The 16,639-nt window shown below is 37.1% G+C and overlaps 1 protein-coding gene across 1 annotated transcript; it reads right to left on the bottom strand.

Moving 5' to 3' along the window:
* Positions 1-588: 588 nt before the first annotated feature.
* LOC127630417 (nuclear receptor ROR-beta-like) lies at positions 589-15,656 on the bottom strand. The gene is made up of 10 exons (XM_052107888.1): positions 15,363-15,656; positions 9,705-9,790; positions 8,135-8,276; positions 7,446-7,889; positions 6,860-6,981; positions 6,440-6,572; positions 5,494-5,601; positions 5,029-5,139; positions 4,788-4,900; positions 589-3,760 (listed from the first exon to the last, which is right to left on the bottom strand). Exons 1-10 carry the CDS (start codon positions 15,367-15,369, stop codon positions 3,599-3,601), a joined length of 1,428 nt encoding a protein of 475 aa, XP_051963848.1. The 5' UTR covers positions 15,370-15,656; the 3' UTR covers positions 589-3,598.
* Positions 15,657-16,639: the final 983 nt, after the last annotated feature.

Here is a 16,639-nt window from a genome sequence, read left to right as displayed (position 1 = left end):
ACAGGTATTGCACGCTCAGTGCATTACTTTTACTGACCACACGATGGCGACAAAGGCGTACTATTCTAGGAATGTGTTCCATTATATTGTGATTATTCTAGTCAATTAATGCAATTTAATTAGAAATTAGTTTCTATTGTAATGCTACAAATATGATACTTTATTATTATGAAGGATTGCTCTTAGATTGGCTTGGCAGCCTGTTATTTCTGAATGCATAAAGCGTTTAAATTGATAGAACAGGATTTATTGTCTAATAGAACTTGTAAATATCACAACTGGTGTTATAAGTTTGAACAGAAATATTTAACATTGTATTATTATGATAATTATATGCAGTATGCACTGCTGTTTTAACTTATAATATACACACATTTTTCTCCCAGTAGGCCTATATACAGTACTCGTGGAATCAATAAGCTATGATGAATTGGATCAAGTTTGAGATTTTCAAATATTTTTAATCAAATTTTACTTGGAAATGCTTCTTTAAGGCAAATTAGAAAATGTTTAGGATTTCTTCAGTATGTTTCTTTAGTAGGCACAAAACACTCAATGTAAGGTAAAAATACCTTTATTACATTCTGGAATCCATGTGTTTAATCCTAATTGTACAACAATAACTCTTTTTATGTGTTTGTTTGTATGTTTATATGTAATGTCTGAATCCATAATATACCATACATTATTTTACTTAAAATCTATCATGTGATATATTTACTTAAAAACAACAAAGTTAAAACTGAAAGTAACCACAAAAGGATCATGGCAAAAGAATGAGGACTCTCATGGGATTTTCTGCTTAAAAATGCTCTTTAAAAAAAGAATAGGATTTTAATCATTCAAGACAAAGGATGACACTAAACAGGTATGAAAATATATGACAGAAAAGCAATGACAGAGAAATAAAAGATCACATAAAACAAATAAAAACACAACACTAGAATCAAAGATTAAATTCATCCATATATATCTATATGCCATTTAATATATTTTTGATTCTTTTATTTTTTCAAAAAGTCCTCCAATAGCACTGATATAAGACAGGGGTTAAAGTCTTTGATTCTTCTGTGATTAACATTCACAAGAAAAGTTACTGTACACAGTGATTAAGGTTTAAGGTCTTCTATTTGGTGCAAGTTATCTTGCTAGGCTAACTGAAGAAGACATCATAGGACAGAGAACCCAGCTATCTCCCTGAGTGACTGTGTAGAAGTAAATGCAAACTTCCAGAACTGCCCTCTCGGATGGTGGTGAACGCTTGGGACAATTTGTGAAGCTGCAAATTACACTCCACAAATACATCATCTAAAACTCGAAATGTTTTTTACAACGTATTTGCACTTTGTTACATTCTTTCTCTGCCTTCACGCATCAACTTTAAATCAATTAATACTAGACAAGTGTAAAAAATGTAAAGATATTCGAGTGTTGAGTATACAGAAATTAGCAACCTTAAGGTAGGTGTTAAATGATCTGAGCTGGAGTGCTTATGATATCCAAGGAGATGACTCCTTGGCTTTTGAGGGCCCTCGATACTAAACATGGAAAGACTGACTATTGCACAGGCAGACATTATGATAATGTATGAAGCACCCAGAAAATAGTATATTATACCAACCATATAAAATCTTACATGAAAATATACAGTTTGGACAGCAGCACTGTTCCAGCAGTGCAAACATTTACTATTAGAGCTTATTAAGTGTAACTGACAGGAAAATGGAGGTTGATAGTTATCAGTCATTCTGAACAATGTCTCTCATAGCCTATAATTTGATACAGCTGCAGAAAAGTATTTTTTCTGCCTGGATCTGGGCACAGAGGGGTTCTGAGCCCTCCTTTTGTCTTTGATTGGTTGACCTGTTTCTGGGCCACTCCTAATCTCCCCTGAGGTCAGTCTTGATCTCCATCTTGTAGGACTTCCTGATTCAGAAGAATAGAAGTTGCTATCACACTGCAAATCATAGATATGATTTGTCCTTCAGTTTGGATGACAAAATATGCAAAGTTTTAGAAAACAAACTAACCATAGTATTCCCTAACTCAGGGGGGTAGCTGATGGCTCTGTCAACCAGTAGTTGTGCTATATGTGAACACACAGGGTGAAGGGGGTGGTGGGAAAAAACAATCACACAACAACACAACACTGATCCCCACATCAGACTCAAAGTATAAGGTAAAGTCTGTGAATCCACATATCCTTGATGACGTCTGTTCCTTATTTCCGTGGTGTCCTAGCGACTGACAGTGAGCTCAGGTTGTCTGTAGGTTTTCTCTAAAGATATCTGGTTCCACCCATCCGTTTCCTCCCCTGAGGTCCTGCTCCCACGGCAGCTGTTTGAGTGCACGCTCACTTAGAGGGGCTCGAATTCAGAAACTCTCCCTCACAGTGGCACTGTCTTTCAGTCATCAAAGGTGGGATGAAAGCAAAGTCCTGCTCGTATAAGAGTGCATCAATGACAGTGTTTATTTCCCCAGTTTTATTTGTGATGTATCAGAGCCTTAAGTGCTGTTTACCTGCATCCAAATCTAAAGCTTTCAAAATCAGCATGTCAGGCAAATTCCAAATCCAGACCTGTCTTCCCAGAATTCCACTCCAAGGTTTAGGAAGTCTTTGAAGGGGCTAGAGAATATTCAATCATTGGTGCAACTTTCTTTCTACCATAATTATGTCCTCTCTTTTTCTCTCTCTACATATATATCTTACCCTTTCTGTAGGCTCTGCTTATATTTATATTTTGAAATACATCTATTGGTTTCACTTTAAAATCAAATGAGGATATCTAAATACCTCTAATATATTAATTGAAGTGGTATTTGCATTGGAAAGGGAAGTAGGGATGAGGTTTTCATTAATTTAGTTGCATCTTTGTCATTTATATGCAAAAATAAAATAGCTACAAAGAACACTGTGCACGTGTGTTTGTACAAAGCCTGCGTGATGCTCTTTAGTTAGTGTTAAGTCAGTGAAAATGTGGGTGCTCATATGGCATTTACAACTTCAGGATGACTCACTGAAATGCTAAAGTACGAAGAACAGGGCTGCATGTTTGCATTTGGTCCCTTTCATGGATTCAAAACTCTCGCCTGCATGGCTAAACTACAAAAACGAAGCCTCAAAGGCTTGTTTTACATTTTCTTAATCTGTGCCACATGCCATTTGGGTTACATTCAAATAAACTCTCTTCCAAAGAGTACAAAGAAAATGGTTAAGGGAAATATCCCCTAACCCACTTTTCAAGTATTTCATTTTTAGGGAGATTTTGAGCTCCATGTTTAATTTAGTACTGTTTATAATTACATATATATTGTTTACTCCATATGCGTCACTATAAGTAGGTAGCTTGACTAAAAACACCCAGCACCTCATGTTAGACTGCTGCCATTTATCAGCGTCTCGTAAGAAATGTGGGTCTGAATCACCCCATCAGGAGGGAGGTTATAGATGGAGGCCTAAAGTGTAATGTGCAGGATTGTCAGTGTGTTGATTGTTTGTCTCAAACACATATCCATTTACCTCCTATTTCATCCCCTGTCTTTCTTTAACTCTCTCTACCTCTCTGACATTAGCCCCACTGTGACACTTGAATTAATGTTAGCCCTCAGTGGAGTCTGGGAAGGTGATTTCGCTGCAGAAGACCTCCCTGTAGAGAGCAGGGAAGTTGTAGGCTGTTTCTGGGTGAAGGAGGTGGAAAAACTCCAGCTTATCAATATGGAGGTTGCAAATAGACTTCATCTTGGGCAACTTGGACACCATCTATTGAGCCAATAGAAAGACAAAAAACAGTTTTCTATAATTTCCTTAAAAAAATACTGTGGCACCAAAAAGTATTTGGACACTTCAGCCACATTTAAAATGTCTTAATGGCTTTGCATTAAATAAAAAAATATAAAACCCAGTACAAAACTTAAAAATAAAAATTTGTTAGGATTCAAATATAAATGTATGTATTGTTCAAAACTTAGAAAAGGATTTGGACACTTCTTGGTTGTCAAACGACAGTGGAACAGTAACTCATAGTTACTCTGCTAGGAGATTTGTGTGAACTTGAGGAGAACTGAATTCATACATCCACTAAAAATCACCTTGGCACCAGTTGCTAAATCAGTTATGAGAAATGGTCTAGCATCATTTATTTACATATACCACTTGGTATTTTATCATCTAGCACAATGACACTCATACATTTTAAAGGGGACATGACATGCATTTTTTATTATATTAAAATGTTCTTTGAGGTTCACTTATAATATTAGTGAAGTTTTTTTGTACAAAAAAACAGACATATGATCAAACACAATCTTTTTCCACTGTCAAAAATGTCACATTTTGGTGCTGCTTCTCCTTTAAGACTTGACAATAAAGGCCCACTGTTATGATTGGCTCTCTGCTTGCTTGATTGACCAGCTTTCTCCTTGCCATCTCACTGCTCACCACTATATGTTGGGGCTACATGATAAGGTAAATTAGGCAATTTTGTGGATGCGTTCAGATGCAAACATCTATTACAGTGATGTCACAATGTGGAGGAAATAGAGAATGAGTTGAGTTTGCAGCTTGGTTTCAACAAATGCTCTTTTTACAGTGAGGAGGAAGTTTTGAGGTCTGAAACGTACAGTTTTTTATAGAACAACGAAATTGTACTTGTTAAAAGATCAAGAAAATTTGATTCCTCACTTGTGTGATTCCTTTAAGTGTGGCTTAAGTGTTTAAAATAAGTGTCCATATACTTTTTGGGGTCATTGTATACAGTACAGTAAATATGCATGGATTTGTTTGGTACCTTTGCCATTTTTTCCTCAGAAGCACAATTTTTATGAAGACAGTGTTGCAATGCAACATAGACCTTTTCCTGAAGTTTCTGCACCTTTTGAGCATCTGTCAGCCAAGGACGGTCTGTGAAATAAAAAAAAACAAGGACATTTCAACATCAACAAGTTATTTTTTGTTCTATTGATCAGTGAAAGGTTAAACTTGTGTATGCCAGTGTATAATTTAACTAGACTAGACTACACTTAAACTACCTGGAGACAGAAGCACAGTGGCGGTAAAAAGTGCCATCTCTTCTTCCGACAGCTGTAGTCGACTCATGGTTTTGCCCAGCTCAAACACAGCACTAACTAGATCGTCACAACCTACAGATGGGGGAAAACACAGTAAATACATAACACATCTTCGTTTAATGTTAAAATAATTATAATGATCTGTCCAAGTAATTTGCTCCACAAAGAAGGCAAACAAAAGGGTAAACAACCTATTTGAACAATAATTCAACTGGCCTGAATAGATTTTAATTGGCCTATTTTCCATTTAAATTAATGTTTGTTTAGGTCTATATAAAAAGTATCCTTGAGTTCATCCTATGATTTTACAGCACTATGTGTACATTACTCTGCAGAACTTGGGATAATTGTACCCAAGTGTCCAACATGCCCTTTAAAATGCTACATGGTGCTAAATTATGTGAAAGGTCTGTGGAGGAGACTCACCGAGTGCTTTAAACAGCTGTGGGCTCGCAAACTTTCCATCAAACAACAGCGTATTGTTGATGGGGTTGTAGGCCCGACACATTCGGATCAATAGCACATCCAAGCAGCCTAGAGCGCCATATAGAAGACGGACAGAGGAAAAGAGGAGAAAAAAGGGAGACAGAAGGGAAAGACAAATGCTCCACAATGCACATACACACAGGAAAACAAAAAAACAATTGGGATATAATTCCACAAATGACAAAATGTTTTAAATTGAGGATCATAATGTGGAACAGAATAGGTGCCAGCAAACAAATGTTCACAAATGGATAGTGATGTCAACATTTGATTAGATGGCAATGATGGTTGTTTTAGAGAGGGGAAAAAGACAAAAAGGGATTTTTGTTTTAATTTTAATAACAAAAAAGGGAAAAAGGTACACCACACAATACATAAAGGATGGACACAAGAGGGAAGAAAGGGTGAGAGAAAACAAGAAAAGAGCCATTTTTAGAACACAGATGAGAAACAGAGAATACATAAATTCTAATTCTAACAAATTAGCACAAAATCCTGTATATTAAAACCATTGATCAATCATTTTGTTCAGAAGGGACAGATCACCCAGAAATGAAACTTCTGGAATAATTTACTAATGTTCTAAACCCTTGACTTTCTTACGTGGAACACAAAAGGAGATGTTAAGTAGAATTTTAGGGCCTAACAGCTTTTTTCCATACAATGTAAGTGAATGGTGACAGACTGCCTAGCATCTCTGTTTTTGTGTTACACAGAAGAATGAATGTCATATTGGTTTGGAACAACATGTTTGTGAGCAAATGATTCCAAGAGTTTAATTGTTTAGCTGAACTATCCCTTTAAGAGTATTTCCTGCATGTATTCACTTTTGTGGATTACAGTAACTCCTGGTGTAGTTGCTCTCTTGTGCATAATTGAGACTGACCTGCTTTGAGAAGGATTATCTGGTCATTTTGACACAGGTCCATAAATCCAGAGATACGCTTGGCAAACTCAACCACGTACTGAATGGCGTTCGTGATACGCACTGCACACTGCTGCCACAGCATCTCTGTGGGCTTGGATGAAATAGAAAACATTTGTTAGACTCCTCCACCCATATTATGATTGCAATAATGATGTAAAATGATGCACATTTTATTGACGTACTTTAAAATACACTTTAAGTAAGGCTGTTATATAATTAGAACAGGAACTATTGTTTTCTGTATGTGTAATTTGAGAGGAACGTATGGGTGGGTAATTGGTAAGATTACTACGCACATATCAAGCAAAAAGTACATAGATACACCTTGTTTAAAAGTAAAAGAAAGTATGACGCATCTCATTGGCAGTTGACAGATACCTTGTTTTGGTAGGCGCGTATCTCTTCTGGTGTATAGAGGGTCCAAGCGAATCTCTTCAGCTCTTCTGTGCTGTACTGACTCGTCTCCATGTGGGATTTCACCACAATCTGTGTGATTCGTTCTACAGGAAGCATAAATGTATACAATATAATCAGGCAAACTATCATCACAGTTCTTGATCTCCCTGTTAAAATGACCAGCAGTGCTGATCACCAGCATGTTGCATTTTGAGACTTTTGATTTAGAGATTCACGAAAAAATCATTCAGACCAATTTGTGAACCTCTTTGACCAATTCAAAAGAAGGATTCTCTCACAAATCGGACATTACTATGGCTTGCGAGCAAGTTCTACCTTACACAAGCTCTTACCAAGAGCAATATTTAGGTGATGAAATATTTTAGAGCGCAGCGTAACAAGAATTTTTTTTATTCTTTATAGAAATGTCCATGAATTTCAAGAGTTGAAATTACCTGATATAAACCTGCTTTCTATGACCATGGGAACCCTGTTAATGCATGTTGGTGTAAGCTGGTCTTTTTAGCAGGGCTTTGGAAACTTCTTACAGTGTATGTTAGAAACTAACCAATTTCCATCAAGGAACTGCCTTCATGTGGGTTAAGCAATGAGCGAGAGAAGAGTCCCGAATCATACTCGTGTTTGATGTGCATTGAGTCGCCAAACTCATGTCTGTTCGGCTCAGGGGAACTCTGGGAGGATGAACTGCTCCCCCCGCTGCCTCCCTGCAGCTCCAGGCTGCAGTAGTCGCTAGCGTCCTCTGGTGTGAGTGGCAGATCAAACAGCAGGCCATCTGGTAGCGTAGTAATGTCATCCAGGTCACTAAGAGTGGAACTGGAGCCCCGACTGTATACCCGGCTGTGGCTGTTGCCGTTCTCCCCAGCATCATCACCAGTGTGGCTGAGTACAGTGCTGCCCAGACCCCCTGCCCGCTCCTGGGACTGCTGGTGCTTCTGTACCTCAGCATAGAGGCTGTCGCGCTGCTTTTTTGACATGCGGCCAAACTTCACCGCTGCAGTGAAAAGGAGGGTGTTGAAAGAAAGAAGAATGTTAGATGTGATTGTTGATAAGGGCTGACACATAAGCTAACTGATGAGGGAGACTGAAAGTGAAACTTATTTAATGCTTGGCTGTGTTTCGTTGGGTCTGTGAAAGTTTGTGTATTCACACTGAAACCACAGCAGCATTTAATGGGACCCAAGGAGACTAGACTTCCGACAGAGGATATTTGGACTTGGGTAAGAAGACTAGACTCACCATCACGGCTCATACCCAGTGCCAGACACTTCTGCAGGCGACAGTGCTGGCAGCGGTTGCGATTGGTTCGGTCAATAAGGCAGTTCCTCTGCCTTGAGCAGGAGTATATTGGATTGTTCTGCTGACTTCGACGGAAGAAGCCCTTGATGAATTGAAAAAAAGGGAAGGAAAGAAACAAAACAAAAGAGAGGTCAAAAAGTGGCTGTGTTTCCCTAGCTGGACTTCCTCAATTGTGTTAAATTAATTAAGGATTAAATATTAGACAGGGTTTCCACACCTTTTCACAGTTGAGTATAAAGATTGCACTCACAATGAGCAATTTTTTGCTGATTAAATATGTTATAATTGCACATAACTATAAAAATGTAATAATAACCTTTCCAATTTAGCCCTGAGCATTGCAGTTTTAAAATGTCCTAATCCTTCCTGGATTTACATGACCATGGGATTATATTACGCACTATCTTAAATTAATGATTCAGTGTTAGAGTAAAAAAATAAGAGGTTTACAATATATTCTGAGTGGTTTGACTATTAGAATATGCATTTTTATTTTTATATATTTAGACTGTTTAATAAAACTAATGCACACTATTGGTATATTGTTTATTTTAATGAGAACCTATTTGAAATTCAGAATATCCCCCTTTTTTTAATCACATAACCATGGTCAATTTCATATGTAAAATGTATGTGTGTGTAACTGTTTTTGAATAAGACATAGAACAAATAAATTGATAATTTCTAGACAGTCTTTTTACCATATAGCCATCTTTAATTTTGAAGCTTGTAAAGTATGAAGTTGATTTCCTCTGTACTTTGACGAATAGCAAGACAAACTTTTACACTGTTTGTCTGAGTTATGAACAATGGATTAGACCGCTATTACATTCATCTTAATTTAATTAAAATGCCTCCTTGTCTTTAAGGTCTTTACATTTATTAATGCCATGTTAACATCTTTTCATTCCTTATGAAGAGAAAAAAGAAAGAGAAAAACTATTTTTAATTGTGTTCAATCATGATAGTACACAACATGGATTGAAAACATGGCTGAGTTCTGTGGTTCAACACAAATAGGTTAGCCAGCAAGACTTTATGGCACAGGGCTTGAAACACTAGCTCAGCTTTGGCACACAATCGTCCTATGGTCAATAACAACCGGCAGAGATTTCTGATTGGTCAGAAGGCTGATCAGATAAAGGGCTTGTATTGTTTACTGTTTTGGTGAACAGTTTGAAGACGTCATCAGGGTGTAACTCTAATTTTCTTGTTACTCATTTCTACTTTAATACTGTTTATTTTTTTATTCCATAATATGAAGCATTTGAAACTTTTACTAAGGTAAATGTGGCAGATCTCTCAAATGTTTACCGAACGTTCATCACTACCAGAGAAGTTTAGATTTTTGTAAGGGTCCACCCAAAAAACATGACATTAGGGTGAGTAAATGGTGACAGAATTTTCATTTTTGGAAGAACTATCCTTTAAGACCTGTTTAGCAGGAGGGAATTTGACTAAAACTCAGCATTTAAACAAGTGTTTGCTGTTACTTGATAAGGATGCTTACCTTGCAACCCTCACAGGTGATCACACCATAATGGATGCCTGATGACTTGTCGCCGCAAATTTTGCATGGGATTACCTCGATTTGAGCTAAGAGAGGGAGAGAATTGGGTGAAACTTTAGCTAGAGTTTGACACAATTATCTAGCACTTACCATACATAGCCTATAGAACAGTACTGGGTCAGTAACTAAGCAATGAAAGCTATCTGCTATCTACATCACACTTCTAAAGTGATCTGCAGCTCTGTTCTTTGTTTGACCTATTGATCTCTGAGTAACCGTTCAGTGAAATAATAGAAATATAGGCAGACGCAGAGCCAGGAGGTCTGACTCTCACAAGGAAGTGGAAACTTTGCTAGTGTCATATTTCTTCAACAGTAACAATACACAGCTCATGCACAATGAGCGGGGTTAAATGCTAGAACTCATATTCAAAGACTGAAAGCTTTGACCTACTCAGGATGACATAATAAAACAAGGCTTTTGAGTGTAGAATCTAAAACAGCTTTTTAAACAAAGCTTGCTCTCTGCATGGCTGAGCTATGTTCGAATTAAGCGGATTGTGATACTCAGTTTGAGAATTATAAACAGCTGCAGGCTAATGAATAGTGTCTTTGTTGTGTCAAAACGGTGGAAAAGAAGAAGCAAACAAAGTGACTACACCTATCCACTGTGCAGGACCAAAAGGTAATGAAATGTCATTCTCAATACAACTATTGCAGATGAGTCAGGTAATGCTACATGTAACAGGAAGTCTCCAATGCTCAACAAAAAGGCTATTTACAGGGAACATTGTCTTTTTAGGATGTAGGATCCCCCGAACCGTGTTAATACATTTTGTGCATTGATGCAATACCTTAAGTAATGGTTAATGTGTTGTGACAGGGAATCAGCCATTCAGAGATAATGACAGACTCACACTTCGGCTTCCATGCTAGTTGATGTGTGCGTCACACACGAGTAATGGAGGCCACGCAGGGAAAAGAGATGGGAGTCCTTTAACATGGTTGATAAACACAAGCTCATGATGCATACTTTTAAAGGGATAGTTCATGCAAAAAATTTAATTCTGTCAAAAGTTGCTCAATTAATCATCATTCACATTCATTGAATGGAAAGAAGATGCAATGAAAGTGAATGGCATCTGAGGCTATCATTCTGCCTGACATTTTTTGTGTTCCACAGAAGATATAAAGTCTTATAGGTTTTGATGGAACAAATGAGGGTGAGTAAATGATAGCAGAATGTTTATTTTTGGATGAACTATCCCTTTAAAAACAATGAGATTGGGTAATTAAAAACAATTCCATGCAAAAATTCCATGCAAAATGTCCTGCAAATTTAAAAAAGTTAAAATTACTAAATGGAACATTTTCAATCTATTCTTTTTCTCTCTTTCCATCTACCCCATTCAGAGCCCCTGGTCCCCACCCTCCGTGTGTTATATAACTGCTGTCTGGCTATATTCCACAAACACACTCATTTAGAGGAGGACACCGTAGCAACGCAGTGACGAGCATTCCTCCATCCCGCCCCTCCATCTTTCCCAGTGGCTCATGAGAGCATAGCTTGGATTCTGACTTGTCAGCTCACATGCCACTCACCTGGGTAGCACCGTCAGGCTATGTGGCTGAGCTGTTCTACTGACACACTTTTCTACTGAGTCGAGGGAGGAGCTTGTGTGGTAGCCTCACAAGGGCTGTAATCTGATTACATTTTTGGTTTTTCTTTTTTCCCCCTGTTGTCAAGTTTAAGGTGGAACCACAAAATCAAAAACCATCATATTATCAGGATAACTGGTGATTTACAAGCGACTGCGATTAACTTTTTACTAGAGATCAGGTTTATTCACATATATTTCATGCAATGCCCAAGGACAAATTTGAAATATCTACAGTACACTCAAGAGGGGCCCTGTAACTTACACTTGCCCTCAACATGTGGCAGCTTGTCAAGAATTCGAGCACAGTCCCAGCTGTCTCGAAGTTCTCAAAACTATTTTTAAACAATGGCTCCTTTGCACAGCGATTGGAGGTTGAAATTTCATCAAACCTTGGTTATACAGTATTATTATGCTATATGTCAGATATACAGTATATTTATACACCTGCATTCACGGCACAAAACAAAATCAGAAAATATCACACATTCACATTAAATCACAGACATAATGCATAAGGAAGTATGACTTATAAAACATTAAAGCCAACAGGAATTACAGCTTTTGCCATGACATAATTGAATTCTGGCCAATCAGTAAATGAAAAATGGGAGCACATTTATCATTGACTAATAAATTAGAGGACCAAAGTGCCTTGTCAGGTGCTTTGTCAGGTAATATCAGTTGCCATTTTCTTCTCTGTCACTAAAAAAAACAATCTCCTTCTAATACACCTTTTTAATACCCATTATTCTTGACATTTTATGGGTTCCAGAAGCTCAACTGGTAGAGCATGGCGCCAACAACCCCAAGATAATGGGTTCAATTCCCAGGGTACACACAAACTGATAAAAATGTATACCTTGAAGTCGCTTTGGATAAAAGCATATGCCAAATGTATAAATGTAAAGGTAAACATATTTAGCCAAATTCCCGCTGGAATATTTGTCATTTTTTTATTTTTTTTTTAATCAAAGATATATCAAACAAAGCTTGTCTGATAAGCGGGCTCAAGCAGTGCCATAGAGGCAGAGGGCAAATGCAGTCAGGCTGCGAAAAACTAATTAAGAGAAGATTTATTAGAGTGCTATGTTTATCAGGCAAGCTGGGGTAAGTAATCTAGCTCTCCTTATCTCCTCTCTCTGGGCCACTCTATGTCAGTTAGTCAGTGTATCAGTCCATCAAACACCAGTCAGCAGTTTCACTCAGTACTGCTGGGAAAAACCCGTCACAACACCAGAAACTTTGCCCCCTTATCTCATCTATTCAAGCAACTTTGTTCGGCAATGTCCAAAGGTCCTGTTTACCTTACACCTGTGTTTGCATAACACAATGCAGAGCTAACCTAAATGGCATGAGATTTGTGTCAGCAGTCCATATTATGGCAATTTCTGAGCCTTCTCTTCATTCTTACAAGCAACTTTGCTTTGATGCCTTTTACAAACAGGGTACCATTTGCATTCGCTTATGCAGACATGAGTTTTCTAGGCAGTTTTGTGGTCAGTAATGATTTTTTTCCTGTCCCCACTTAAGAGTGACCTACCTACATTAAGTAAAGTGAGAGGGTGGAATGACACAGTGAGGCTCACTTTAAATATGCACAAAGGGATTGAGTAATTCTTTGGTATAAGTAACAACACCAAGTTGAAAAACATGAGCTGATAGGGAGTGTAAGGTGGCTTTTGATGGGAATTAATTATCTTGATGCCTGCTGGAATTAAGCAACAGTAAGAGTAACCACAAAAACACAAATAAAATTAACTTTTTAATTTTATTAAACCTGTAGTTTGCAAAAAATACTAAGCAGAGGGAAAATTATTTGGTAATTATTATTAATAACAAGTCAAAAACAAGTAACTATGTTACAGACACTGTTAAGCATCACATTTCAAGGTTGGGTTTCATTTAATACCTGTTAACAACATAAATAAAAGTCACTAAAACAGGTAAGCAACCTAAGGTGTGAAAAACATAGAATGTAATTTTAGGTTACACCTTATTTACATATTAAGTGAACTTGTTTAAAAATACGTTTTTCAAGCCCCAATAGTTAAAATGGCTGGCCACATTCTCCCAATGCCTGCCCTGAGATTAAGTTGTAGTTAAATGAATGGAAACTTCATGGGCAGGTGTCAAAGTGCCACTGCATTAAGCTGCTCAGCATTCATTTATAGACTGCATAAAGCCTAGTCTTCAAAGCCTGTACCTGTTCAGCATCTAGGCAACAACATTCTGTCAAAAGAAGACTGCCTTTCCTCAGGATGACAGACAAAATCAATGGAAACCACACTCAAAAAAATATTTGAGCCTATTTTTAAGATTTATCCATTTCAATTGAATAACAATTTTCCATCTAATTGAATTGAATAGTCTTGAAGAAAATGTAATTAATAAAACTTGCATTTTGTAAGATGTATACATTTTATTTAGTTAAAGATTAGGCAATTCAATTAGATGGAAAGTTTATATTCAATTGAAGAATAGGCTAAAATATTTTTTTGAGTGCAGGTTTTCCTAAATGTACATTCAATTGAATTGTACTATGTCCCTCTCAGAGTCTGCTTTAGTGATAATTAATAATTTAGTGATGGCAATAAAAAAAAACAACAACAACAACAACAAAATATTAAAGAGTAGTGTTAAATATGATCTGTGCTCTTATCGCACAGGCTGTAAAAAAAGAGTTAGTGCATGATCTTGCAGGCCTGATTTCGGCATTTAAAACGATCTTCTTCTAAACTTGGAATTTGTCTCCAGTGAGCGCATCTTAGGAATTTCAGTGTTGAAATCCAAAGAAAAGTTTGACTTCTGTATCTGTAACATTCTAATGGTAAAAGAATAAATATAACGACTAACTGCAGAATATTACATAGTGTGATACATTATGATGCTTAAATACAATCATGATGCACAAGTGACCAAAATTTATACCTAAATAAAATGTCAAATGTTTTGGAAACCCTATTGCTATGTTATTATACTTTTTAAAGATTTGCTCTTTTCACACTACTTTTCATTGCGTTGATTGAAACCCCTGTAGTTACGCCTTCGCGCCAAAGGAGGCGCTGTTTCCTTCAAACAGCATTTCAGGTTTATCTTCGGTATTTCAACTTCCACCACACCGTTTGGCATGCTGAGATTCAGTCCTGGATACAGGATGAAGTCACATTAAAAAAATTCTAATAAGAAAAACTAGAAACTGCTCATAAAACGGACAACTTCTCGCCCTGATCTCTCAATGCTGTGTAATCATTAATGACAGGTGTAGGTCAATTGATCAGCTAGACTGTATCAACAACACGCACAGCGCAGGAGATGCACCCCACTCCTTGCGCTTCAGTAGCATACATTCAGCAAGTCTACCATAAACATACTGATAAGCGTTATCACTACCACGCAAAAGAAAAAATAATTCTCCGGAGCTCCAGTTCAACATGGCGGTTTAGAGCTAATAGCTTCGTGACCAAAGGACAACAATATGCAAATCAACTTTCGCATGACCATTCATGCAGTATTTTAACTTTCAATTTAGGTTGACATACAGTTTATATGAATGGATGCCATGTGATAATAATATTTTAAAATAATTTTCAACCACGTTACTTTATTTTAACATAATGGCGTCCGCTTAGCGGCAGTTCACAGTAATTACAGTGAGACATTGCCTACATGACACTCATCGCTTCCCTTTCACGCTTGCAAGCGAAGACACAAAACAAATATATGCAAAGTTTATGGTTTCCATGTACTGATTAGTTTCGTCATATGTTTGACTGGTGAAAACATCAAAGCAACAAAACATATGGCATATGTTACAAACAATATTTGCAGATTATTGGAGAGATATTTATGCGCGCTCGCGCATTTGTAAAGACTTTGCGTAGTTCGTGCAACAAAATATCACAGCACAAGCAATCACAGACACCGCTGTCAAAGTGACAGTTTATTCCAGTTATTATACATTAATGTTTTTTATAAGTGCAATTTTTTCTTAAACTTACCTCTCATTTTGATGCTGTATTATCTGCGAATAATAATGTAACTCCTGCACATTTGAACAACGCCGAAAATAAAAAATCGCGTGAAATGTTAAAACTCCAAAAAGGAGTAGTTGAAAACAAATAAAAGAACTAAACCTCATAAGTTATTGCACAAGTAACTTGTCCTCTAAATAAACCAACGATTCAGAGTGAATTCCGCTCCATCAGAGACCTGAAGTTTTTCGCCGCATGTAGGCGCAATGTACGCTAAGCAATAAAAATATACACTCCTCTCTCTGTATGTAGTCTAATCTACTTTCGGCTCGTGGACTCTCACATGATCTAGCTCCACTGGCCCGCCTTGTGCCCCCAGGCAGCGGCGCGCGCACGCGCACACGACCACGCGCTTTAAGGAGGATCTGTGCGCCAGAGTGTGAGCGCGCGTGGGAAAGTGTGGCAGTGTGTCACCACAACAGTATCGTGGGAATCTATTGCGGTCCAGCGGCTGCGATTATTTGCTATTACAGCATAGCGGCTCTTTAAAAATAATCATATCATTATATTAGTTGCGTGACTGTTATTAGGCTCTTGCACATTTTTCGGCACAGAGGTTAATAATTTGAAAATATAGGGTCAAAAGGTCAAACAAGTTGCAGATTTCACAACTTTATGAATTTAAAACAAACCTGTCCAGCATAGTTATTAATTTAGTGCTATGTGTATATTTTGTGCTTTCACTTTAGTAAGTGTGTTTAATTATTCATACAGTCTGTGAAACTGTTTATAAAGGACATTTTAAATAAGCTGAGAAATCTGTCTAACATTATTATCATGTCTCCTTTTAGGGTTTTTTAACTAAATGACCAAAAAAAATACCATTCCATAACATGTTTCCTTTGTGTGTGTGTGTGGTTTACGAGGAATTTTTTTACGTTACAAACTGGTAATTACAAAAGTAGTATGCTATAAATTTGGTTTATGCGGACATTTCTAGTGTCTCAATAATTCAAATAGCTTATAAAACATACTAAATAATTTTTTCTTATTTATATATTTTTTTATTGAAAATGTAAAAATGCAAAACGTTTTTTGTAAGGGTTAGGTTTAGAGGATAGAATCTATAGTTCATACAGTATAAAAATCATTATGTTTATGGAGAGTCCTCATAAGGCCAACCTGTGTGTGTGTGTGTGTTTTGTAGAGGGGGTGTGGATGTTTATTTTGCAAAGCATACGCAAGGTAGTCAATGGTAATTTAAAGTTGTCAAAAGCAGGCATCATCCAGTTGTAAATGAGAAA

This window comes from Xyrauchen texanus, chromosome 37 (genome assembly GCF_025860055.1).
Source record: "Xyrauchen texanus isolate HMW12.3.18 chromosome 37, RBS_HiC_50CHRs, whole genome shotgun sequence".
Taxonomy (NCBI): domain Eukaryota; kingdom Metazoa; phylum Chordata; class Actinopteri; order Cypriniformes; family Catostomidae; genus Xyrauchen; species Xyrauchen texanus.
The sequence above is the reverse complement of the archived record's forward strand: the minus strand, read 5'-3'. Positions and strand labels throughout refer to the sequence as shown.